At 42.6% G+C, this 27,439-nt stretch overlaps 1 protein-coding gene across 1 annotated transcript in view; it reads right to left on the bottom strand.

Annotated features, from left to right (window-relative positions):
• Positions 1 to 27,439, bottom strand: part of megf6b (multiple EGF-like-domains 6b) — a 326,118-nt gene that overhangs the window by 69,993 nt on the left and 228,686 nt on the right. The window contains exons 7-11 of the mRNA XM_052039029.1: positions 19,329 to 19,454; positions 14,915 to 15,037; positions 13,621 to 13,743; positions 9,402 to 9,539; positions 5,358 to 5,480 (exon numbers count right to left, since the gene is read on the bottom strand). Coding sequence (XP_051894989.1) covers positions 5,358 to 5,480; positions 9,402 to 9,539; positions 13,621 to 13,743; positions 14,915 to 15,037; positions 19,329 to 19,454 — 633 coding nt within the window. The remainder of the gene's footprint in view (positions 1 to 5,357; positions 5,481 to 9,401; positions 9,540 to 13,620; positions 13,744 to 14,914; positions 15,038 to 19,328; positions 19,455 to 27,439) is intronic.

Here is a 27,439-nt window from a genome sequence, read left to right as displayed (position 1 = left end):
TGTGTTTATAACCATGCTAATATCCTGTACACTGCCTATAGTTTTTCAATCTGTAATTATATTTAGTGATAGAGTGGACAACACAGGCATGATGGTGGGACCTAATGTGACTTTCAAACTGGTGAAATAATCCTTGCATTGCTGGTGTGAAATTTGACACTGAGCTGTAAATTGGGATTGGAAAGTTCCATGTCTGTTTCTTCACCCACTGTCAGGTTGATGGAGGATTGACTGGGATTAAAGGATAGTAAATGAATTACAAGTTTATTACAAAACCTCAGAAAATATATTGGGAGTGGAAATGGTTTAACTAACCTTAGGTACATGGTGGAGGGCACAGTAAGGTGGTCAGGGGGTGTGGCATGGGAATCCTGGGAATGTACCAATATTTTCAGAACATTCTTGGGAATGTGAAACTATTGGAAGGCTGGAGGTGGATTGAATGGAAATATATCAATATTTGCAGGTCCTGGAATATTTCACTATTTTCAGCAGAGGTTCCTGGGCATGTCCCAATATTGCAGAGGGATCCTGGGAATGTGTTAATATACCTGCGGAGTTGTTGCTATATACATAACAATTTTGCATCCTGAGACAATATCAATATTTTCAGGGTGTGTGGTGGGGGGGCAGGTGTAGAATTTGGGAATGTGTCAAAATTTGCAGGGGATTTCTGGGAACATCCCAATAGTTGCCAGGTGGGATGCAAGTTTGACAACCAGAACTTCCATGAGGCACTGCTAACCTGAGCAACACCATCCAGGAATTCCGGCTTCACATTTACTCTCAAAATCTGACTTCCCACTACACCCAACCAGACCGTCATCACCTCATCCCAATTCCAGACCAATAACCAAATATAGACGCAACTGTCACAGAGACTGCTCAGAAGAAAATCAAAAAATTCTAACAAAATAATTATCAAAGCCTTTAAAAGGATAACATTAAAACAATTTTGAAAGAAATAAATAAGAACTTGCCATAAAACTAAATTCAAAGCCTATCTATCTTTGTATAATACCCTGGGACTTTGAAAAGGGAAGGCATTGTTTCAATTAAATTGAATTCTAGAATTTCCAGTTACTGCTTCCAAGAACAAGGAATGTTCCTTACCTCCACTTGTCCCTGAATTCGGAACTGGTTTTGGTGCAGGGGCAAAAGATGGAAGCTGCTGTTTCATTAACATCTCCATACATTAAAAACAAGAGGATAACTAAGGAGAAGGTAAGGCCACTCAAGGATAAAGGAGGGAATTTATGCTTGGAGTCAGAGGTTGTTGGCAAGGTACTAAACGAATACTTTGCATCAGGCTTTGTCCCAGCGCATCACAGACACCAGCCACCCCTCCTTGGACTCTGTCTTTATCTCTCATTGTCTTGGTGAAGCAGCCAGCATAATCAAAGACCCCACCCTTCTCTCTTCTCTCGTCTTCCATCGGGTAGAAGATACAGGAGCCCGAGGGCACGTACCACCAGACTTAAGGACAGCTTCTACCCCACTGTGATAACACTATTGAACGATTCCTTTATACAATGAGATGGACTATGACTTCACGATCTATCTTGTTGTGACCTTGCACTTTATTGCACTGCACTTTCTCTGTAGCTCTGACACTTTACTCTGTACTGTTATTGTTTTTACCTGTACTACTTTAATGTACTCTGTACTAACTCAATGTAACTGCACTGTGTAATGAACTGACCTGTACGATCGGTACGCAAGACAAGTTTTTCACTGTACCTCGGTATAAGTGACAATAATAAACTAATACCAATACAGTGTTCACCAAGGAGAAGGACATGGAGGATAGTGAGATCAATGTGGGGTATATTAATATGCTAGAACATTTTGAGGTCAAAGAGGTGGTGTTGGGTCTCTTGAAGAGCATTAAGGTGGATAAGCCCTCAGAGCCTGATGGGACCTATCCCAAGTTAGTGAGAGAGGCAAGAGAGGAGATTACTGGGACCTTGATGAAGATCTTTGTATCCTCCCTAGCCACAGGCGAAGTCCTGGAGGAATGGAGAATAGATAATGTCGTTCCTTTGTTTAAGAGGGGAAATAAGGATGATCCATGGAATTATAGGCCAGTGACCCACATATCAGTGATAAGGAAGCTGTTGTAGAGGATTCTTAGGGACAGGGTTTACTCACATCTGGAAAAACCTGGGCTAATTAGGGACAGTCAGCATGGCTTTGTGCAGGGGAGGTTATGTCTTACAAACTTGACTGAGATTTTGAGGAGGTGATGAAGGTGATTGATGAGGGTAGGGCAGTGGATGTTGTCTACACGGACTTTAGTAAGGCATTTGACAGGATCCCTCATGGTAGGCTAATCCAGAAGATTAAGATGCACGGAATCCTCAGTGACTTGTTAGTTTAGATTCAAAATTAGCATGGCCATAGAAGACAGAGGGTAGTGGTGGAGGGGTGTTATTCTGGCTGGAGATCCATGACCAGTGGTATTCTGCACAGATCAGCGCTGGGATCTCTGTTGTTTGCAATATATATATAAATGACTTGGATGAAAATGTAGGTGGGTTGATTAGTAAGTTTGTAGATGACATAACAATTGGTGGAGTTGCAGAGTGAAGAAGGTTGCCAAAGGATACAGCAGGATATAGATCAGTTACAGATATGGGTGGAGAAATGGCAGATGGAGTTCAATCCAGAAAAACCTGAGGTGTTGCACTTTGGGAGGTTAAATGTAAGGGGAAATTATACAGATAATGGCAGGACTCTTAACAACATTGATGTACAGAGGGATCTTGGGGTCCAAGTCCATCGCTCCCTGAAAGTGGCACCCTAAGTAGAAGAGTGGTATAGAAGGCATATGGCATGCTTGCCTTCACTAGTTGGGCCATTGAGTATAAGCCATGTTGCAGCTTTATAAAACTTTGGCTAGGCTCCACTTGGAGTATTGTGTGCAATTCTGGTCACTGCATTACAGGGAGGATGTGGAAGCTTTGGAAAGGGTGCAGAAGAGGTTTACCAGTATACTGTATAGATTAGAAGGTATTAGCTATAAGTAGAGGTTGGACAAACATCGGAAGCTGAGGCAAAACCTGATAGAAGTTTTTAAAATTATGAGAGGCATAGATAGGGTTGACAGTCAGAATCTTTTTCCTAGGGTAGAAATGTTAAATACTAGACGGCATAGCTTTAAGTTGAGAGGGGGAAAGTTTAAAGAGGATGTGCGGGGCAAGTTTTTGTTTAAACACAGAGAGTGGTAGGTGTTTGGAACATGCTGCCAGGCATGGTGGTGGAAGCAGGTACGATAGTGGCGTTTAAGAGGCTTTTAGATAGACCCATGGATATGCAAGTAATGGAGGGATATGGATCACCTGCAGGCAGAAGGGGTTAGTTTAAATTGGCATCATGTTCAGCACAGACATCATGGCTGAAGTGCCTGTTCCTGTGCTGTACTCTTCTATGTTCTAAACCATTTGTCAAATACTCCCACTGCTAAGCTTTTGTTTTAGAGATAAAAATGTCCCGTCTTTGTTTTGCTTTGCTGCTTCACAACATTGAACCCTGCCCATCATTAGCAGTCTGATTCAGCAGCAGATCTTAGCAAAGAGCAATAGGCCTAGGTTGGCAGGGCTTTGGTTAAAATAGTGATTTGGACCCAACTGATTCTGCCTTACTAGAAACAAAACCCAAAATGTATGAAAAATGTATGCAAGGAATTCTTCTTGTTGGTCATTTTAATGACTAACAGGCAAGAATAACGAAGAGGCGAACATAAAGCATAGCCAAGCGGATTTATTAAGTATATTATGTGCAAAGTTGGGTTGAATTTTGGACTGTAGGGAATGAAGTATTATGGGGATGGGTTGGGAAAATGGAGCTGAGGCCAAAGATCATTGTGAAGTGATTGCTCTGGAGAGGGTATAGAGGAGATTTACCTGTTGCCTGGATTGGAGGACTATAGTTATTGGGAGAGATCGGATAGGCTGGGTTTGTCTTCCATGGAGTCTGAGGGATGAACTAGATAGAGGTACAGTATATATAATTATGAGAGGCAGATAGTGAGAATATTTATTCCATGGTAGGGGTATCAGAAACAGGAGGGCATAAGTTTAAGTTGAAAGGAAGGAGTTTTAAAGGGGATCTGAGGGCAAAGTTTTTAACACAGAAAGGGGGTACATTTAGGAGGCATTTAGACAAGCAACTGAATAGTGAAGACCTAAAAGGATACAGACCCAATGCAGGCAAAAGTGTTCATCACATTTGCCCACACAACCCATCCAGTGATCAGCTGACCTCACTCACCCCAAAATGACCCAACCCCTTGCCAACACTGAACCCCACTCTGATCATCAGCCTATCAACTGAATTGATTTCTTCCCACCCTGATTATTGATCCCTTTATTAATTACCAATCATCCTCCTGCTAATGATTCCCTACCCCCACCAAATTTGCCCCAACTATCAATCCAGGGGAGGTGGGCATTGCTGGCCTGGCTGGCATTTAGTGCCCATCCCCAACTGCCTTTGACCTGTGAGGCTTGCTGGATCATCAGAGAGCAGTTGATCCAACAGAATCAGTGACTTAGTTCAGTAATGTCCTTCAGGGAAGTAAATTCTTAGACTTCTGGCCTCAATATATGTCCAAATTAACATCTAAATCCATGGTGATACCAACCATGTATCAATACAGTATCATTACCAGCACCTATACCATTACAATACCATGGTTATAAAACCATATATCATTACTGATACTATACCAACCTCATATATACCTTTACCAGTACCATACCCATATTATACCAAATTGACTCAAAACTTACAACAACGTGGTTGCTCCCTGTAATGGCCTATCAATCTAATCCATGCCCTAATTCCTTCCATCACCCTGAGATCTCTGCCAACTCCTGGCCCAACCCCTCCAGTGATTACCCATCCATGAGTCCCTTCCAGTGATTCAGGTATATTTGACTTCTTTGTGTGTTTCACAATGGGAGATTAGGTCAGGAAAGGGGCTTGATTGTGCAAGGCCTGTTCAGTGGCACAGATTTAAGCCTCGTATATGACTAAATTTCGCAACAGCGGTTTGTTGAACAGGAAGTCTACAAGCCGTTGCGAACCAAATGTGGAATGTGCCTAAATAGGCATTGTCCAGTTTCTGGGCAACTGTGCTTTCACCAGTGGGAGCTGAGCAGACTGAAGACATTGCATCAGTTCTGACACAGGTTCTTTAACCTGATTCATTAACTCTGTTTCTCTTCACACAGATGCTGCCCGACCTGCTGAGTGTTTCCAGCATCTTCTGTTTTTATTTTAGACTTCCAGCATCTGGACATTTTAGCTTTTTACAATGCATCGGTACACGGATCTGGACTGTCAATCCTCACCATCACACATACAGCCGTCCAGATTGAGCCGATATCCAGCGTGACAGCCACACTCATAGCCTCCAGGGGTGTTGAAACAGTCTTGTTGACAGCAGCCAGCACCGCCATCGCACTCGTCCAGATCTATGTGAGTACAAGATAAATTCTGATCAAGTCTCCGTAAACTGAATCATCCGCAATGTCAGTAATTCGTTTGGTATTTAAAACCTTCATCTAAATTTAATCTGAATTTAGACAACTATTGACCATGGTTTGTACTGCACCTGAACCTTCAAAACCCAGTGTTTCCAGGGATGGGGAAAGGGGAGAGTGCTGTTTCAATCAAGGCCATTAGGTCCATATGAAGGGAATAGATATCGATACTTAGATATAAAAGGAATCAAGAGGTAGTAGGTTAGTGCCGAAAAGTGGCACTAAAAGATCAGCTGTGATCTTACTAAATGGCAGAGCAGACACAAAGGGCGGAATGCCTTCTCCTTCTTCTACTTCCCATGTACTTATAAGAATGATTAAAAGAGTGGTACAAGAGCCTTGGGGCTCAGTTAGAGGACCAATAATCCCCTGGTCTGGACTAATAATCCAGAAATTATGAGTTCAAGAGCTTTCAAGATAGTTTTCAGAATTCAAATTCAGTTTTAAGAAATCAATATGAAACGAAAATACTTATATCAGTAGATGTTGATTTGCTATGAAAACTAATTGATGGGACTCCTTTGCTTCTTAACCAGTCTGACCTAGCTGTGACTGAAAACCTGCAGCAGCATGTTTAACTTTTAACTTTTCTCCAGGGGAGCTCAGTAAGCCAAGTTAGCCTCAGACCCCACCATCCTCAGGATAACCAGGGAATGGGCAATATCCTCAGGATAACCAGGGAACGACAGAATTGTCAAGGATGCTTAAATCGCAAGAAGGATTATTTTTTGAAAGGTGGCAATTCTATCTGATTCCCAATGACTGTTTGCTAATGCTTTACATTCAAAGTGATCCCCTTGTCCTGGTTAGCTAATCAACACAGATCGGGACTTCGAGGGTAGGATTTGCACTGGGCTGGTCTCCTTGTCAGCTGCCAGGAGGAAATTTTCCCAGACAGTTTATTGTAATTATCTATATCGCTTTCAATGGCCAGTACAGAATGCCCTGGTATTATCCGTGGAAAGATAAAATGAGGTGATCTGCAGGTTTAAATGGGAATAGCAGAATTGTTATCTGAAATTCTTGTAACAAACAATTTGCTGGAAAACTCAGCGGGTCAGGCAGCACCTGCAGGAGGAAAGGAACTGTCGATGTTTGGGGACAAAACCCTGCATCAGGATTGTCGACAATATCTTCCCCCCACCCATCACAGATGCTGCTCGATCTGCTGATAAGATATGTTTATTAGTCACACGTACATCGAAACACACAGTGAAATACATCTTTTGCGTGGAGTGTTCTGGGGGGCAGCCCGCAAGTGTCGCCACTCTTCCAGCGCCAACATAGCATGCCCACAACTTCCTAACCTGTACGTCTTTCAGTTCCTCCAGCAGATTGTTTGATGCTCCAGATTCCAGCATCTACAGTGTCTTGTGTCTCTGAAATTGTTGCACTGATTGTCAGCCTGTAATGTGCTAGCCATTTTATATTCAATATCGAGATCGACAATTTCAGAGGATCCTGCCTCTTTTACTTAGTCTGGACCCATCTTCCAAGTGAGGTACTGCTTTACTTGTGAATCCGAGGGTGACCTTTATTGCATCTGGTGCTCTCGGTGCAGCCTTTCTACATCAGTGAGACCAAACGCAGATTGGGTGACTGTTTCGTCGAGCACCTTCACTCTGTCCACCGTAAAAGCCAGGATTTCCCAGTGGCCAGCCACTTCAATTCCACATCCCACTCCCACACTGACATGTCTATCCATGGCCTCCTCTACTGCCACGTTAAGGCCAGATGCAGGTTAGAGCAGTAACACCTCATATTCCACCTTGGTAATCTCCAACCTGACAGCCTCAACATTGATTTCTCTAACTTCCAATAACCCCTCCCCTCTCCCCCCCCTTTGTTTCCCCTCATTCCTGTGGCTGCCTCAACGCTTCTCCTTTCTCACCCCTGCCCTCATGACCTATCTATTCCCAACCTCCCTCCCTTTATTCCATGGTCTAATGTCCTCTCCTACCAGATTCCTTCTTCCTTAGCCCTTTGCCCCTTCTACCTAACACCCCTCAGCTTCTTACATCATTTGCTTTCATCCCCTTCCCCCACCCACCTACCTTCCACGCTCACATGGACTCACCTATCACCTTGTGCTCCTCCCCCTCCCCTGACCTTATTCTGGCTTCTGCCCTCTTCCTTTCCAGTCCTGATGAAGGGTCTCAACCCAAAACATCGACTGTTTATTTCCCTCCATAGATGCTACCTGACCTGCTGAGTTCCTCCAGCATTTTGAGTGTGTTGCTCTGGACCCATCTCTTGTTTCTGTACTTGACCTGATACCTCCTGCTTTGACCTCTCACAGCCATTCTTTCCATAATTAAATCCACAACTCAAACCTTCCTTTTGTTCTCATCCCCTCCTCCATTCCTGTGCATCTTAAAACATGATTTACCACAATTTTTATCCAGATTTATGGAAATGTCATCACCTTGAAACATCAACTCTGTCTTTCTTTCCACAGATGCTGTCGGTCTGCTGAGTATTTCCAGCACTTTCCTTTTTATTTCTCAGTTGCCATGATCAGATAGAAGGATAAGATGATTTGTCTGTCAGATTTTTGAACTGAAAACCTTCAATCAGATCCCTTGATATATTCTCGGAGGGGGACAGTCAGTGAGCTATTTCATGCCCCTTCAGGATCAACCATTCACACTTCAGTTATGATGGAGACTTGATGCAAAGCATTTATCCTCCAAAATTACATCTTAGCCCAACTTTGTAAGAAAGGACCACCCTACCCCTGTGTAACAATGTAAACATGCAATGGTGTCATTGAGTGTATTACTTCGTGCCAAGGTGACTCTCAGAATGTGGGGGGATTGCTGCTCCCATCAGTGCTCACTAGTTCAATCCAGAGAAGTGTGAGGTGTTACCCCAAGGTGGAGTACAAAGTTAATGGCAGGATTCTGGGTAGTATGGAGGAGCAGAGGGATCTGGGGGTTCATATCCACAGATCCCTGAAAGTTGCCACACAGGCGGATAGGATAGTTAAGAAAGCTTATGGGATGTTAGCATTCATAAGTCGAGGGATCGAGTTTAAGAGCTGCGAGGTGATGATGCAGCTCTACAAAACTCTGGTTAGACCACACCTAGAGTACTGAATCCAGTTCTGGTCGCCTCTGTGGAAGCATTGGAAAGGGTGCAGAGGAGATCTACCTGGATGCTGCCTGATTTAGAGGGTATGCATTATGAGGAGAGACTATGGGAGCTAGGGCTTTCCTCCTTGGAGTGAAGGAGGATGAGAGGAGACATGATACAGGTATACAAAATATTAAGAAGAATAGATAGAGTAGACAGCCAGCGCCTCTTTCCCAGGGCACCAATGCTCAATACAAGAGGGCATGGCTTTAAAGTAATGGGTGGGAATTTCAAGGGAGATATCAGAGGGAGGTTTTTTACCCAGAGAGTGGCTGGGCATGGAATGCGCTGCCTGGGGTGGTGGTGGAGGCAGGTACATTGGTCAGATTCAAGAGATTACTAGATAAGCATATGGAGGAATTTAAAATAGAGGGATATGTGGGAGGAAGGGGTTAGATAGACTTAGGTGAGGTTTAAAGTTCAGCACGACATTGTGGGCCGAAGGGCCTGTATTGTGCTGTACTGTTCTATGATTCTATGAACACTGAAAGAACCAAACATTCTAAGCCTGGCCCCAAAAATGCACTAATACAGAAAAAACACTGAAGAATTTATGATGCTATTTCAAGTCCAAACATTTCAGTTGTTTACAATTCACTGTAAGGTATTTACTGTTTTATATTTAGTCGACTTGATAATTTAAACCTTGAAATGCTGATGTATACAGAAATATTGAACCTTCAGCAACTCAGCCATAACCCATTCATTCAGTCCTACCTACACATGTCTTCTGATCAGCATCAAGATGAAAGCCTTGATTGCAGCTGCACTGAGGGCCAGCAGCTGTGTGCCGGCAGTGATGGGAACATCCTCCATTGTCTAATTCACAACCGTTGACAATCTCCATCTCAATCCCTGTAAGTGAAGGGTTCAGATATTTTCATTACTGCTCCAGTATATCGCTTCTGGTGGCTTCTACAGAAACACGAAGGAGAAAGTTGTTGGTATAATGGTGCAGTGGTTAAGTTGCTGGACTATTCAACTGGGCTTCTGGACATGAGTTCGAATCCCACCACAGCAGCTGGGAATTTCAATTCAAGTAATTTAAGATTTGTGACTCCAGACCCCCTATTGTGGTTAACTCTTTACTGCCTCCTGTGTTCAGGGACAGATATAGGTGGACAATAAATACCGTTATTGCTAGTGATGTTCCCATCCCATGAACAAAGAAGGAAACAAAATTGTGGCTGCCTGAATGAGCACTCTCTAAGTGCAGACGTGACTGCGGTAACAGGGTACTGAAAATAAAAATATGATTAGGTAGGGAGAATCCAGTCTTATAAAGGCCAGAGTTTTTGTGTATGGATCCAGCCAGGAATTTGAGGGCAAGCAACTAGATGTGGTATATCTGGATTTTCACAAGGTATTTGAAGTGTACCTCATACAAGGTTATTAAATAACCTTGTCTCATCAGGTTGGGGAGGCAAGGGGAATTAGCAGGGATAGAAATTAGTGAAAGGACTGAAGATGGAAAGTAGGAATAAATGGGTCATTTTCAGGTTGGCATGTTGTTACAAGTGTATGTCATAGGACTATCAGCTATTCATGATTAATATTAACTATATGGATGAAAAGACAGACTGCGACATAGGAACTGCAGATGATGTGTTCTGGAGCAAAAAACAAATTGCTGGAGGAACTCAGTGTGTCAGGCAGCATCTGTGGAGGCAGAGGGATGGTTGATGTTTCAGATTGAGAGCCTTCATCAGGACTGCTAGTGTGGGGGGGGGGGAGATAGCCAGTATAAAGAGGTGAGAGGGAGGGGCTGGAAGGTGACAGGTGGAACCAGGTAAAGAGAAGCATGATGGGCAGATGGAGCCGGTGGGGGAGAGGGTGGAGTTGGGAGACAGCAGCTGGTGGGTGATAGGTAGAGTGATGAGGAGAGAATAAAGGGGGGAGGGATGGATTTAGGTGGGGAAGGGAGATGGAGATAGAGACAGAGGCCTGAAGGTGATAAGTGGAGACACAAAAGGCTGAAGATACTGGAATCTGACAAGTAAGGAAGGTAGTAAGTGGAACCAGATAAGGGAGGGAAGATGGGCAGATAGAACCAGTTGGGGAAGGGGATTGGAGACCCAGTAGATTAAGTGTGTGGGTAATAGGCAAATGGAACCAGGTGGGGGAGGGGAATGAAACTGGGTAATGTGAGGCTGGGGGTGGAGGGTTGGGGTAAAGGGACTCAGAGAACCTTGGTGGATCAGGAGAAAGAAATGGGGGGTGCAGGGTACTTGAAAATGGTTAATTCAATGTTCATACCATTGGGTTGGAAAGTGTCCAGGTGGAATACGAAGTGGTGTTGGACCTCATCCTGGAAGTGGAGAAGACCAAGAACAGAAAGGTCAATGTAGAAATGGGAAGAGGGGTTGAAATAACATGCAACTGGGAGCTCAAGATGGCCATCGCGGACAGAGCGCAGGTGCTCCGCAAGAATGTCACCTAGTCTACGCTTGGTCTTGCCGATGTAGGAGAGGCCACATCAAGAACACCGAATGCAGTAGACCAGGTTGGAGGAGGTGCATGTGAATCTTTGCCTGACTTGGAAGGGAATATCCATGTTAACTGATGATGTAAATGAACTATGAGGAAGGTATAAGGAGTTTGCGAAGGAGCCTAGACAGGTTAAGAGAAAGGCCCAGAAAATGGCAGGTGGAATATTTTGTGGGGAAATTGATGTCAATCACCTTTTAGGAGAAAAAACTAAAACAGAGCATATTTTTTAAACAGAGAAAAACTGGTAGATGTTAGTAGATGGAAAGATCTTGATGTGTTGCTTCCAAAAACACAGAAAGTACACAAGCGTCTTGCATTTATAAAGGGAAATAATATGTTGGTCTTTATTATAAGGGAGTTGGAGTACAAGTCTAAGGACGACATGCTGCAGTTGTGTTGGGGTTTATTGAGATCACAATCAGGACTGTGCAGTTTTAGACATGCGACTGAAGGATGGTTGTATTTGCCATGGTGAAAGCAGAGTGCAGCATAGATTCACATGATTGGTTCCCAGAACTGGAGGAGACATTGAGTAAGAATGGCCTCAACTGGAGTTTAAAAGATTGAGGGGTAATCTCATTGAGGCATGTGAATCCCAAAGGCTTTAACAATGTACAGGCTGCGAGGCTGTCTTTTCCAGGCTGAGAAATATAGAACTGGGTCTTAGTCATAGGATAAGGAGTCAGCCATTTAGTACTGAGAGGAGGAGAACTTTCTTTGCTCGGAAGTTTGCAATTCTTTTGGGATCCTTTATCACAGAGGGGTGTCAATGCTTCATCATACAATATATTCATGCCTGAGTTCAAAAGAATTTTGACATTAAAAGAATCATGGAACATGGGAATCAGACATGAAAGTGGATGAAATAATTTTTGGAACTTTCTACCCAAGGAGGTTGTGGAGGCTTGGTCATTGAGTACATTGATGTCAGTACAGATTTCTGTACAATAAGGGAATTGCGGGATATGGAGTTCACATAGGAGAAGGGTGTGGAGGGTAGAAGATCAGCCACGATGCTATTGAATGCTAGGGCAGGTTCAAGGCACTAAAAGGCCTACTCTTGCTTCTCTTTCTCATGCCCTTATGTTAACAAGAACTGATTTTCTTGTCATTATCTCATTGCTATTTGTGAGGCCTTGCTGTATGAAAAGGGATATGCACCTTCCCCCATTACAACAGTGGCCATATTCAAAATTATTTCTTTGGTTTTTGAAAGCTTTGGGACATCCTGAAGGGCTGAAAGCATCACCAGTACCCTCAATACACAGCATCTCTGCTGAACACCCTCCAACCTCTGGAAAAATTCAACCCTATCAGCACTTTGAAGGCTGGGGATATAAAACCATGTAACTATTGAAGAAACAACTCCTGAAGACCAGAGCAGGATGTCCCAGAGGCCTTTACACTCCATAAAACACATTGGTAGCTTTGTCACTGTTTTAATACAAAATAATTAACAGTTAGTTCCTCAAAGATCCCTCAACAGAAAATGAAATAAGTAACTAGAATGGCTGCTAATTAAAACAATCTGATTTAAGGTGTTGTAAAGCTTCCTTTACCCTGCTCCATCAAACAGCCTGAAAGGAAGTAAAGTGCCACATTGATATTGATACAGAGTAATCTGCCGCTACATTGTCCATCAAGACACCTCCTGGACAGGTACAGCACAGGATGGAGACAGGGTAAGGTTCTTTTAACATTGTCCCATCTAACCCAGAATAAAAACAGAAAATGCTGGAAACACTCAACAGTTCAGGCAGTATCTATGGATAGAGAAATAGTTAACATTTCGGTCAAGGACCTGAATATTAACTGTTTCTCTTTCATTAGATTTCCTGACCTGCTAAGGTTTCCAATATTATTGGTTTCTATTTCAGATTTCCAACATCTGCAGTTTTTTGATTTCCTTTTACTGTCTAACCTAGGTCAAGCACAGCATGGGTTAGATTCAGATTAAAAATTTCTTCTATACCATCTCAGATTTATATTATGCAGGCCAATTAAAGACAACAAATAAAGCATTTGTTGGTCCAGGCTGGATCCAGTCCCATTCCCCCTAGATGAATGGCACATGCTGGCCTACCTAGTTCTCAATATGTTTAAAGTGCATTGATGAGTTCTCATAGCTTCTTTTACAGCCTGTTTAATGACTCCTAAATATTGAAATGATCCTTTATGCTCCATTTACAGAACTCCTGATCTTCCCTGCTCTGGCAGAGAGTTGTTACTGTTAATATTATGCCATTTCACCCTTCCAGTACATACTCTCATTCTGTACAGTACCATTGCTTGATGGTAGCTTTCACCTCAGGGTGAATTTTACTCAGGAGCCCCTGGCAATTTTAAGAGCTTGTTGACGAGTTCTCTATAGCGAGCCTGGATTCTAAAAATTTCCTCACTGCTACGAACTCTGATCCAGTAAGAAGGTTTGAAAGGGTTAACTTACGGTAGCACTGCCTCCCATCGGCACCCAGCTCATAGCCTGCATTACAAACACAGGAGAAAGATCCACGAGTGTTGATGCATCCGTGTGAACAATCAGCGATTCCAAATACACACTCATCAACGTCTAGGAAAGTGAGAGACAAAGAAAAAGAGGGAGAGTTGCTCATTACCAATGAAGTAGCAATGGTTCACTCATTAACTCTACTTGCTGAGCTCTCCTGGTCCCCATTCCAGCAACATGTTGATTATAACATTTTCATAAGTTTTCAAGTCCTTTTCTAGTTTTATCCAACCCCAATTCTACAGCTGCCATGTGAAGTATCTATGCTCTAATTCTGGACTTTTGCACGTCTCCAGTTTCTTTCACTCCATCAGTTATTTCCTCAAACCTCCTCCGTTTCTAAGCTTTCTCCTCCTTTAAGACATTCCATATGATTTGTCTCTTTAACTACAACTTTAGTGTACTTTTTCCTTATGTTGCTCATGATAAGACTCCTGTGAAATATTTTGACATATATTTATGATGTAAAGAGCATCATTGGAAATTCAAGCTGTTGTAGAGATTGTCACTGTAGCACTGGAAGGGGATTCCTGCTGGAGGGACAATCATGTGAGTACACTCTCCAGAATGCCAAAAATCCAGTGCCCTAGGTTATAGGCAATTTCCCAAAAATGTGCAGGCAACATACAACTATTTGGAATGTTGAATCTAAGGCCGCTCAGATCCAACTTACAAGACAATGCCTTTGGCTTTTTCCGGGAGTTCATACGCCAAACATTTAAAAACTTGAGAGAACAATGTGTCCTATAATTCCTATGAATTCCCTCAATTTTGCTCCAAGTTCTTTGTCTGTTACGCAGTTCTAGTTGCTCTTGAGAAGGTGCTGGTGAGCTGCCTTCTTGAACTGCAGGTTCTTCTGATGAATGTGCTCCCACAGGGTCTTTGGGTGTACGCTTCCATGGTTTAGACCCAACAGTGGTATCAAAGAGCTGATGGTGTTGCTGTGAAACTGTTTTTCATCACCTCTCTATGGAGGTAGCTGTGGGTTTGGGAGGTACTGCTTCATACACTGCAACAGATAATCTGCTTGCAAAAATTGCTATATTCCAAGTCATTCAGTGTGCATGGGGCTTGTTGTAACAGGGCAAGTGTCTCGAGAGCACTGTGTGAGGGCCTGGTGGAGAGTTCCACCATTCATTGTTGTTTCACGGTTGGCTGTGGCACAGGTTGCCATGGAAACCCTGATGGAGCACACTGTCAATATTAGGTGAAAGTGATACTTGAAGCCATTTACCTTCACATCCCTTGGTGTCACTGGCCAATCCATACCCTGGGTAGCAATCACACCTGGCGACTCCATTGTGGTTGTGGCACTTGTGCATACAGCCTCCATTCTTATCAGCACATGGATTCTTCACTGCAGAGGCAAGAAAGTGTACAAACCTAGGCCTAAGGTTTTATCATGCCCTCCCATCAGTGAACTCCTTGCACCCTCAGAATGGAAGAAGCCTTTGTTATCGTAGCAAACTTGTCTTAGTGGTGCTTCAGCAGGTGTTGCGACTGAATGAATCCCTTCCCACACACAAGATAAACAAATGGTCTCTCACCAGTGGCCAATCTCCATGAGTGACACTTGCCTGAGATTGAAGCACAAAGTGGGGGCTGTATTCACTCAAAGTGAGAAAACTGAACCCATTGCCGTTTTAGGTGAAAACTAACCACATCCTGTGGGCAGAATCTTTTTAATGTCACATAGAGTTCCACCAAGAGAGGTCAAGCTCTCACTGGACTGCAGGTTCCAGTAATTACTCATTTATTTTTCCTCAACCACTTACTCAGTTCCCTACAATTGTTTTACATGAAGTGCATTTAACAAGTTGAGGAGTTTTTGAATGTTTCTGAACACCACAAACTTTCAGTCTTTTGACCCCCGTGGTTGGGGCTTGGCCAGTTGTCAAAGCTTTCTCAGGACCTGGAGGACGGAGGGGGAGGAGGTGGGTATGGATCTGGCCTCAGTCCTAGAATAGAAAGTTCTGTCGACATGCACAGCCTCTCGTTAGACTCTGCTCTAGCCCGTGTTTGGTGTGAGAGAATCATGCCTTGTCAAGTATAAGGCTGGCTACAAATTATGGGCCGTAAAGGGTTTCAACCCCTTCCAGTGGGTTCACTCAATACTGGTCCAACATTGTATACACTTATCTTCAGAAATGTCCTGAGCAAATAGGGACTGAGATAGGGTCACGTTCCTCAAGAGCCACATGCAAAGACTGCCAGCAGGGGTCCCTAGAGAGCTACTGGGACTAGGAACCAAATGATGCTTTCTCCTGTTAACGGAGTGTAATTATGCAGCTCCCATCCTGACTTGAAACCCCGATCACTCATTGAAAATTGATGATGCCTGACATGTCGAACTCCTTACTAACATAACATTCCCTCAGTAGTGGAGTGTGGCTTGTAGACTCAAATGAATGGATTGGTGTGAGATTGGGTAGTGCTTGGTGACCTGCGTGTCACTGAAGGCCAACAAGCAGGAGCAACAAGTGTTAAGAGACCATCTGGTATGTTTTCCTTTATTATGGGAGAATTTGAATACATAAGGAAGACTCATAGTTTTCTCAAACAACCTAGAGGGATTAATACCTTTTCTGCATATTCTTTTTCAGCTTCAAATGTTTACTCATCTAAGCTTCATGTCATTTGTTGACAGGGGTAGGGCTGTTGAAGAGTTCTGAGCAAGCCAGCCTCAGGTCTTCACAAATTGATCAGCAAGACCAATGTGTGAGCAGCTTTCGTGCAGGTCACTCTGTGGTGTGACTTTGTGGTCAAGTGAGTGGTGAAATGCAGGCTAAATTCTTCCTTCTAAATATTTCTAGCACAGAGAAATGCCCTTCAACCCATCATGCCCGTAGCTGTTCTGTGAAAGTTTTCTTCACTTAGTGCTTCTCCCCTTTCAAATCCTTTTTAACATTGATGTATTTTTCAGTTCTACCACCCTTAAAATTTATGTCCTAATAAGATTGTGTTTAAAAAAAAAATTTTCCTCACCTCCCATTTTGGTCTTTGGGTGATCGTAAATTCTGCCCTGACCAGGCAAGTTAGCTACTGGAAACTGGCAATTTGCACTCTTCAGGCCCAACAACACCTCTCCCCTGTTCAAACCTACATTACAGTTCACTCTTTAGAATCTATTAGGTTATTGTGTAAGATTTGAATGATTAAACCTGAAGCAGTCGTCATAAAACACCTGCTGACTTCTATCTATATACTGGCATTCATGAATTCAAGCACAAATAAATAACATGAAGAATTATTCTGGTAAGTCAATGCAGCAACCTTAAAACATTAGAATTTTGTATTCATTGGATATGTGCTGCTTTTTTTTCAAACAACCTAAAATGAGACTAATCTAGAGCAATTTCTACATATACTTTCCTGAGCTTCAAATGTTTAGTCATCTGAACTTCATGCCATCTAATGATCAACTCTAAGATTTATTAAACTTTTGGTCCAATAAAACTCCCCAAATGCTTCTTATATATTCTTATCTTCCCCTCTTTATAAAACTAAACAAACACCTGAAGATTGAGTTACTGCAGGCCTCTGGGAGAGTAAAAGTAAATAAACTGGGGCATTGGAACAGCAGTCCCTGGGATCTGAGGGGTTTGGATTACAGCTGAGCCTCATTGCTCAACAGGCTGATTCCTTCCACAGTGCGACTAGGAGGACGACTGTGATTCTGCACTGATGTGTTCCTTCATGGCAAAAAAACACCAATTCAGTAAAAAGTTGTGTCTGATGAACAGATTTTTGTTAGGTAAGGATGATGCAGGGAACTTAAAGCAAACAAGTTGGCCATTTGTCCAGCAAGCTTTTGTTGCCTTCTAATACTGACATGTATAAGACATGCAGCTAAGCAGAAGAAACAAAATAAAACAAGGAATAAAAACAGAAAATGCAAAAACTTCCTGTTTTTATTTCAGATTTCCAGCATCTCAGTTTTTTTGACTTGCTTTAAATAAAAAAAGACATTTGGGACTAGAAATTTGTTCATGTATCTCCAAAAAGGGGGCTGTTTTCCTGAACACTGGATCAACTTGGAGTGGAACAAATTTCTGGGTATCTAAGTGCCCATTGGGAAATGTGTCTCGAAAATTTTTGGCAATGTTTTTATTCTCCCTCGCACTTTTTGTCTGACAAACCCTACCCCCATCCAACCCTCCACCGCCTCAACTGACACAAACAGTAGTGTGATGTGACAAATTAATTTGCAATGAGATTTTCCAACCACTTTCAACCTCACTGGGCTCACAGGAGCACAAGCAGGAGAAGATTCCTCAAGACTGCCCCTCAATTCAGTATGACCATGGCTGATCTATGCTGGCCTCAACTCCTCTTCTGTACCTCAATCTTTCAAATATTTATCCACTTCCTATCTCAAATGATCTGACTTCCATCACTTGTAGGGGCACAGAATTCCAGAGATTCACTACCCTCTGAGAGAAGAAGTTTCTACGCACCTCAGTTTTAAATGACCAGCCCCTTATTTTGTAGTTTTGTCTTCTTGTTCATGACTGTCCCACTAGTGAAAACATCTCAACATCTACCTTTGTCAATCCCACTTAGGATCTTGTATGTTTGAATAAGGTCACCCCTTATTCTTCGAAACTTCAAGGAACAGAGACCCAAACTGTCTAGCCTCTTTTGACTGAACAACCCTATCATCCCAGGAATTAGCCTAGGTTCAAACATGTTCATTCTATTTATTCACAGAACAATCAGGTGTTACTAAGCCTGTTTCTCTGGAAATGGTGCTATTTAAAGTGACAAAGTTAAATTGCATTTCTTCTCCTCATCTCTGATTTCTTACAACCTGAAAAGCAGACTCACAGTTACCTGGACTGCCGATATCTGCATTATTCCCATTTTGCTGCTCACTGCAGCATTAAGAAAGTTACCCAAACTCTGCATTCAAACAAAATTCACCTTCTTTTTGTTCGGTCCCAGCAGCAGGCATTTGCCTGCTTTATAGTGTTTCCTAAAATGGAGGCATTTATAGACTGCACATACGTCCTTACAGAGTTCTCTCTTGCAACATCCCGCCAGCAGTTCCTGGCTCTTCCCACAGCCCTCATGCGTAAAGAAAATGTCTCCTGTGGGTAGCCTGTCCAGGTCCCTCTATCCCATTTGGAGGATTTTCCAGCCACCACAACCCCTTTCCCTCCCATCACTGCACTATTCACTTATTCAGTAGCAACACTCCCTTGTAGCTGGAAGAGTGTTACAACTGGAAGAGTGTTGCTTCTATTGTAGTATGTCCCCTTGAGAGTTGATTTAAAAAAAAACAAACCTGCTCTGTAACATGCTGAGAATTGAGGGAACTTGTAGCACATCAATTGGAAACGCTGCCCTAAAACTTTCAGCTTGGCATTGTATGGAGAAATCTGACAAGGCACTTCTTTGAACTTCACAAAGAACATCAGGGTGACCTGAAAATCCATATTAAAGCCAAAAAAAAGAGTAATTTCTAGCCTTTGCCATTAGTATTAGAATTTTGGGAATTTCTGGGTAGGCAACATAAATTGGTTGTATGGGTAGGCAAATTCATTGGGGCCTCCTAATGAGATGTGCTATGGGTGCTTGTACAAAGGGATGTAACAGGTAGTCCTCTCCTCTCACCACAGCCTATTGTCCGTAGCCTGGGTACTCACGTTCACAGTGCTTCCCATCCTCCTTGAGCTGGTAGTTGTGTCGGCATCTGCACTGATAGTGTGCTATTGACAACTGAACACAGTCATGTTCACAGCCTCCATTTCCAATCGAGCATGTATTGATACCTAGAAGATTAAAAAGCACCATCAGATACACCTCTCTGAAGGTGTACATGGTATATCAGGTTAACCTCACACATCAAGCTAACTTTTACATGGTATCACAGAGTTGAGACACAGGAGACTACAGATGCTGGAAATCTGGAGCAACACAGAAAAAGCTGGAAGAACTCAGCAGGTCAGGCAGCATCTATGGAGGGAAATGGACAGTCAATATTTCGGGTCGAGACCCTTCATCAGGACCGGAAAGAAAAAGGGGAAATAGGTAGTATAAAACGATGGAGGGAAGGAGTGGAGAGTTTTACTCCACCCCTTCCCTCCACCTTTTTATATTGGCTATCTCCTTTCTCTCTTTCCAGTTCAGACAAAGGGTCTCAACCTGAAACATCGACTGTCCATTTCCCTCCCTAGATGCTGCCTGACCTGTTGAGTTCCTCCAGTATTTTGTGTTTTACATGGTATATCAAGCTGATCCTGGACTTGGTACTTTGATGAATATTGTTCTGGTTACCTCAGTGTTCTATTTCTTCTTGTTTCCTTCTTTCTCTTCTTTTCCTTTATCAATCCCTTCTTTGACTCGTTTGCCTTTTGTTTCAGGTGAGAGGAGTTGGATGATTTGTTGGAGTGTAATAGAGATAAGAGCTGTGTGCCGTATTTAGGGTAGGTGTTGTTGGGAAAACCAGCCCCTCTCCAGACTCACTCCAATCATCCTCTTAAAAACAACTTCTTACTGTCACTCCTGTCAAAATCCTCATCTTTTCATCCTTAAAATACCATCAGCCTTGTATTCTGCTACGTCACTTACTCCAGTGTCATTCACCTCATCTTTCAATCCTCACCTAATCCTTGTTCACCCCAATGGTACATCCTTCTTCAGCCTTAACCTCCCTGCTTGATCCCACCACCCCTCCCATACAACCCACCCCACCCACCTTTTGCTTCTCCACTCAGAAGCTGCAGCCGTTTTCAAAATTAAAAAATTAAGGGAAAGAGACTAGATATCAGAATATGTTTCATCCTTGTGACACTCTTTCCACTCTATCTCTCTCTCATCTCTGTATTTTTCTGTATCTCTCTGTCCCTTGGATATTAGAAACTAGAATCTGTGCAGTGATGAGAGCTCTTAACATTTTCTAACTGTTGACAGCTGTGGAAATTCACCCAAGCAGCAATTGAGCATGACATCTGACTGAGCTGCAGCTCAAGCTCCAGTTCTGTCAGGCTCCAGCCCAACAAGCAGTTGTGAAACCCAGGTGCAAGGCTGATCAAATCTAACTGTGGCTGGGCTGTACTTGTGAAAACAGAACTGGAGAAAGTTTCCAGATCAACATGATCTTTCTGTGTTTTGGCATTTTGATAACATTATGGTAAATATGTTTCCACAAGTGGGAGAATCCAAAGTTAGGGACACTAAGCATTAAGATAGTCACTAATAAGGAACTAAGGAGAAATAGTTCCACTCAGAGAGTTAGGATCTCACCAGAGAGGTGCACCTTTGACAGTGCAGCATTCCCTTTGCTCTGGAGTGTCAGAAAACTGCAGTGCTCAAATCTCTGGACTGAAATTTGAATATATAACCTTCAGACAAGGACTAACATCTGAACCACAAAGTAGGTACATGAGCAAGAAAGAGTAAGAAGTCAATGCAGATAGAATAGTATGAAGCAGAATGGCCAGCGGTCTCTGTGGAGCTTAGCTGCCAGCATGGATCAACTGGACCAAATGGTTTTATCTGTACATAGTACCAATTTAATATTTTATGTTTAACTAGTATTTGGATAATTGTGGACACAGTTCCTATGGGAGTTGCATTTTGCCTTTAGAGTAGGCAGTGCATATTAGTGGAAAGCCGTGACTGTGGAGTTAACGTATCTCACCCCTGTGTTAGATGGTTGTGGGTTCAAACTCCATTCCAGAGGTTCAGTCACAAATCCATGCTGACACCCCAGTGTTGGACTGAGGGAGTGCCCTTCTGTTCGAGGGGACATCTTTTGGCTGAGACATTAAACTGAAGTCCTGTTTGCCCTTTCAAGTGAATGTAAATGATACTCTAACATTGAAGATGAGCACTCCAGAACTAGCTGCATATCTAGCCAAGTTTTTCTAATACAGTTACGACACAGGCATCTAACCGACAATGTGGAAAATTACCCAGACATGTCACGTTCACAAAAAGGCAGGACTAATGCAATCCAGCTAATTACCACCCAATTAGTCTACTCTCATTCATGAGGAAAGTGATGTAAATCATCAATGAAAGTTGTATCAAGTGGCACCTACTCACAAACAACTTACTCATCAGTGTCCAGTTTGGGCTTCGCCTTGACTGTTCAACTCCTGACCTCAAAACAGCCCTGGTCCAAATGTGGACCAGAGGGCTGAATTCCCGAGGTGAAGGGAAAGCAACTTTCCTAGGGGCTGTCACCATTGACCAGATACACAGGTGGACTAGCCTTATAAAAACAAGAGTAGGTCAGAGGCTGGGTATCCTGGGATAAGTGATTCACCTGACACCCATGGCCTTTTCACAATCTATAGGGAACAAATCAGGAGTGTGATGGAAGATTCAGCACTTACCTGGATGAGCGCAGCACCGACAATTCTCAAGTAGCTCGATGCCATTGAAGACAAAGCAGGCCAGTTGAATGGCACACCATCTATCTCTCCAAACATTTATTCCATCCAAACCAGTGCACAGTAGCCGCAGTGTACCATCTACAAAACACACTCCAGCTACTTGCCGAGACTACTCCAAAACACCTCCCAAACCTGCACCCTCTACCACCAAGAAGAACATAGACAACACCACCATTGCAGGGTCCCAAATCAAGTCATGCTCCATCCTAACTTGGAGATACTTTGCTGGTCATTCTTGTCACTAGGTCCTGGAAATCCCTGACCAACAGCACCGTGGAAGTATCTTCATCAGAGCACCACAGGGGTCAAGAAGGCAGCTCACTACCACCTACTCAAGAGTGATTGGGGATGGGCAAGAAATGCTAGCCTTCCTAGTAATGCCTAGACCCTGAAAATGAATATATATATAAAATAAAGACTGCTGAGTTCAATGTGGCTGCCATGATTCCTACTGGACTTCACTGGGACTCGATTGGTTGTAAAGGGCTTGGGGATGTGCTGAGATTGCAACAAGCACTAGACATTCAAGTTCTTTCTTCTTACTTACTAAGGATACTGAATGTCACACATGAAGCCCTATCCCAAAATAAGTCCCCAGGAAATGAAGGACATTGTCCAGGGGGATGGATGCACCACAACAAAATAAGTCACTGGTTCCTTTTACCTGACCTTTGGGCCTAGAAAACTGGTGGTACTCCACAGGGACTGACTTCTTAACATTAACACAGATTGGATTGGAGGACAAATCAAGGCCTGTATAAGATGGTAGCCAACACAATAGCATTAGAACCTTTACATTGGGTAACGACTAGGGCTTCTCTTCCATTCCAGGTAATCCCAGAACTGTATGGAACTCAGTAGCATTACTACCTCAATACAGTAGAGCTGCAATGGGAATAAGTGGACTGTGGATGGGATTCAAGTAAGAAACTGTAATCAATTAAGCAATTATTGACCAACTCAGCTGCTGCAGTTTTGATTGGATGCTAACCAGATCTCTTTCAAATCTTGCCAAGCATCTGCCACTTTTGTTATAAATTCGTGTCGTTTACAAACAAAGCTGCCTCCTGTTAAATAAAGACAGATGGAAATCATTTTCCTTTAAAATCTGTTCCCAGTTTTCTCTTCTCTCCTGAAGGCACAGATTCTTGCTGGGGTGCAGGAATCAAAATCTGTCGACCTCACAAGTCTGTGTGGCCTTGTGAAGATGCCAGATGCTGAGTTTAGCCAGTGGGTTACCAGGGCAAGTGTAGAGAAAGCATACAGTAAACTTACCAATCTTACACTCCCAGCAAGGAGCCCAGATTATAGTGAGGACTACAACACAAACTCTCCTATCTGTGCCTGCTTCATGTGGGGCTCACCCTTGGAAGCACAGCATCAGCAAGTTCACCATTATTTCCCTGCTCTGGCGTGGAAAGCAATTCACTCAGAACACTCTAGGGCAAAGGTTATGCATATTATTGTATATATGTAATATCAAAGCCACTGTCTCGGTTAGTTTAACAGTGCCATTAACTATTAATTTTGAACACGTTAACACCTCTGTTCAAATGGCAGGGAAATTTGTGACATACACATTCAAACTTTGTTCTTTAGCAACACTAATTTCTACAAAAGCAAAATATTGCAGAAGAGAAGGCACGTGGAAATGCCCTGTTCTACTCAGTAGACGATCCCTGAAGCCCCGCAGTAGCTGGTAAATCCATCCCCATCCATACCGCCAGTCACGAACGTTTGTTCCTATTTGTGGGGTGTCCATGTCAGGCTTTCGTAACCCAGACCTGTACTGCACACAGGAGTATGGCAGCTCTTTCAAAAATCAGAATGGGTAGGACAGGCTGAATGGCCACCTTCTGTGGTATAAGATTATAACAAAACTTCTCTTGAGCTCAGTGCCAAAGACAGCCTTAGTTCCCTGTCCACTCTCATAGTTTGAATGAATCCCTATCCAGGTGAGTATTGAGCCTAATTTCCAGCGGAAAATTTTCTGAGTACTAACTGGGTACTCTAAGTTAGCCAGTATCCTTTGTTGAGTATGAGACCCAGGTTATAGTCAATCTGGAATTCAGAACCACATTAGGAAGCCTTTCTCCAACCTTTGCAAAAACTGCATCTTTCTCTACTCCACACAAACTGACAAGAATATGGCTATGGAGATCTTGTAATTCACCTTCACATTACGTTCCCATTCATGCTTCAACCTCTTTTTTTCATTTGAAGGCACAACCTCCAGTTATACACCAGGAAGAGGCCATTTACCCCACTGTATCTGTACCAGTTACTTGGTAGAGCTCTCCATTAATCCCACTCTACTGCTCTTTCCCAACAGGCCCATAAACATTTCCATTCTTGGTCAAGAAATAATCTTTGAATACTCTCTCCCAAAACCACCTTACCTCACCAGCATGTTCCCCAACTTTAAGAGCCAATTAAAACATACCAGATTTCTTTGTATTTACAGTTGAACCTCCCTTGAGGAACCCCATCTCTTGCTCAATGCCTCCTTGCAAAGCACATAGTTCTACTTGAGGGTTGCCAAATAAACACATTGCCAAAGGAGTTTTTCTGGGATATTATAGCATGCCAGATCAAGGAATAATTGGTTTGCATCTCATGTTTCTAGTATCACGAACAGCTTTCTGACCATTCCTCGAAATAAAGTCATGGGACTGTTGTCTTTTCAACAAATCTGGATTTACTCATCTCGTGAGTCAGGTTAGTCTTGCCTCTTAATGACAAGCAATGGGATTCTTTCACACTGGAGAATAACAACGTTCCACAGCCAGGCAGGTGGTAAGTAGCAGTCCAAAACGGCAAAGAGTGACGTCTACATAGCAAGGCAACAGCATAGACTTCCTCTGCAGCTCGGAAGAGCATGCTGAGGGAATGATTAGTAAAGCATATGGGATCCTGGAATTCATAAACAGAGGCACATGGTTCAAAGACAGGAACATTATGTTGAACCTGCACAAATCACACATTCGGCCACAACTGGAGAATTGCATCCAATTCTAATCACCACACTTTAGCAAGGTTTGTAAAAGTCCTAGAAAGGGTGCTGGAGTGGTTTCAAGGAGGTAGGATTTCAGCTACAGGGTTAGATTGAAGAAGCTGGGGTTATTTCCTTGGAGTAAATAAATTTGAGAGGAGATTTGATGGAGGCATATAAGATCATGATTGATTTATACATATCAATGAGAGGGAAGTTATTCCCCTGAGAAAAAGGAGATATGGATTTAAAATTTTAGTTGAACAGGAAGTTTGAGGAAAACCCTCTTACTCAGAGAGCAGTCAGAAACTGGAATTCACTGCCTTTAACTGTGGCGGAAACAAAATCAATCTGTGATTTCAAAAGGAAATTGTATATTCTCTTAATGATAATTGATAATAATTTGCAAGGCTGTGGGAAGGAAAGATGGAATGAGACTGACAGGATTGCTATACTAGGAGATGGCATAGAATAGATGGGTTGAATAGTCTCGTTCTGTCGCTATTCTATTAAAAGAGTCTATGCTCACTATTCCTTGCATGTAGTGTGTGGTTTTTGTACATGTAACTAGCCAAAAGACCAAATTACATGTCCTCAGAGGGCAGCAAGTAGAGAGAGGTGAACCAGGAATACTGACTGACCTGTATTATCCATATCCACTGTAGGTAAATAAAAGGGCAACAGGCCTGATACAAGGCAATTAATCCACAGGAGAAGTCAGAGCAGTCAGTTCAAGGTCAGTGTATGCAGAGAACCAGGCTCCTGGCTGATTTCTTAACCAGGAATGCTGAGTAACCCATGTCCTGAATCCACTGCATGAATTCAATGAGAAAACGGGAATGAATTTGAAAGCAATCTGGCCTTACCTTCCCTTCATAACAGGAATTCTAACATTTCAACAGGAGATAACTATATACACATCAGAGAGCAGCAACCATGCTTTAAATTTCAGCAGCATTATTAGTATTCTTCCACAATGATGGAGTACTGTGCGCAATTCTGGGAAACGATGTATTGGTTTTGGAAGGAGTACGGCTCAGATTTGCCAGAATGTTACCAGAGTTCCAAGGTATATGAGGGGAGGTTACATCAAATAGAATTGTATTCCCTGGATTGTGGAAGGCTGTAGAATGATCTGATGGAGCTTTGGGGGGATTTTCAAAGGAATTTATATGTTAGAGCAAGAATTACAAGAATATGGGATAAGGGGATTGTAACCTTAATATAAGAGCCATGCCACTCAGGAGCAAAGTTAGTGAATACTTCTGCATGTAAAGAGGGAAGAAGATAAGAAATCACCCTGTCAAAATGCAGTAGGTGCCAGCTCAATTGATATTTTGAAATTCAGAAGCTACAGATTTTCACTAACTATGAGTATAAAGCAGTGGTGCACAATCTTTTTCTTTTAAAGAGTGGGCCAGTTTGACAACTTGATTCATTTCTGACAGCCGCCTGTACGAGCGCGGAAATCCTGATCTTCCTGAGAGATCTCGATGCTCCATTCCAACTGCAATGGATTCTTCATGCTGCCCAGTGGTGGAGCATCAATTTACTGCGGTTTCCCAGCAATTACAATAGGAAACCTGGGCACTGAGCCTGCTCTGAGAGAGATGGGTAAGCTCAGATGAGTTACAGTTTTTGTACTGGGTTAATTTAAATACATTTAATTATTAACATATCCCTTTACGTTTAATTGTTTAAGATGCGTTTTTGTGTTTTATTCTTTAAATTTTAAATCATATTTTTAAATATTTTATAGTATGATGAAATTTAGATACTTTTTTGGAACATTTTCAATGTGGATATCAGAAACACAATCCAAGTCTGTTCGCAGTTTTGAAGGCTGGAGGTATGTTCAGTGGAAGTCCTTGATTAGGAATTAGCTTCAGATACCTAGCCGTTGCTGCAGGTAAATGTGGGTAGAGGAGCAGCTCTCTGAGGTGCACTAGGCCAAATCATTGAGCCAACCAGATGTTGTCCACCACTGATGTAAAAGGATATGGAACCAAAGCAGCTGGATGGAGTTCAGATATAGCCTGACTTGATCTCGCTGAATGGCAAAACAGGTTTGAGGATGAATGGTCCTCACTTGTTTGTGGTTCTTTGGGTTGAATGGCTCACACTTGTTCTTCGTGTTGCTAGGGGGCCAATCAAACCAGCCAATCCATGATGTAAGAACTATTCAGTAAATATTTCTCATAATTCTCATTTAATTGTAAGATTTGTACTGTTAAGACTTATTTTCTGTAACCTTTGCTTAACCGATTGGCTTAATTGGGAAATAAAGCAACTATCTTTTGTACAATAACCCCTTTACTCCTACCTATTATTGATTAGACGTATTGCATATAATGCAAACCTC

The sequence above is a fragment of the Pristis pectinata genome, chromosome 26 (assembly GCF_009764475.1).
Source record: "Pristis pectinata isolate sPriPec2 chromosome 26, sPriPec2.1.pri, whole genome shotgun sequence".
Taxonomy (NCBI): domain Eukaryota; kingdom Metazoa; phylum Chordata; class Chondrichthyes; order Rhinopristiformes; family Pristidae; genus Pristis; species Pristis pectinata.
The sequence above is the reverse complement of the archived record's forward strand: the minus strand, read 5'-3'. Positions and strand labels throughout refer to the sequence as shown.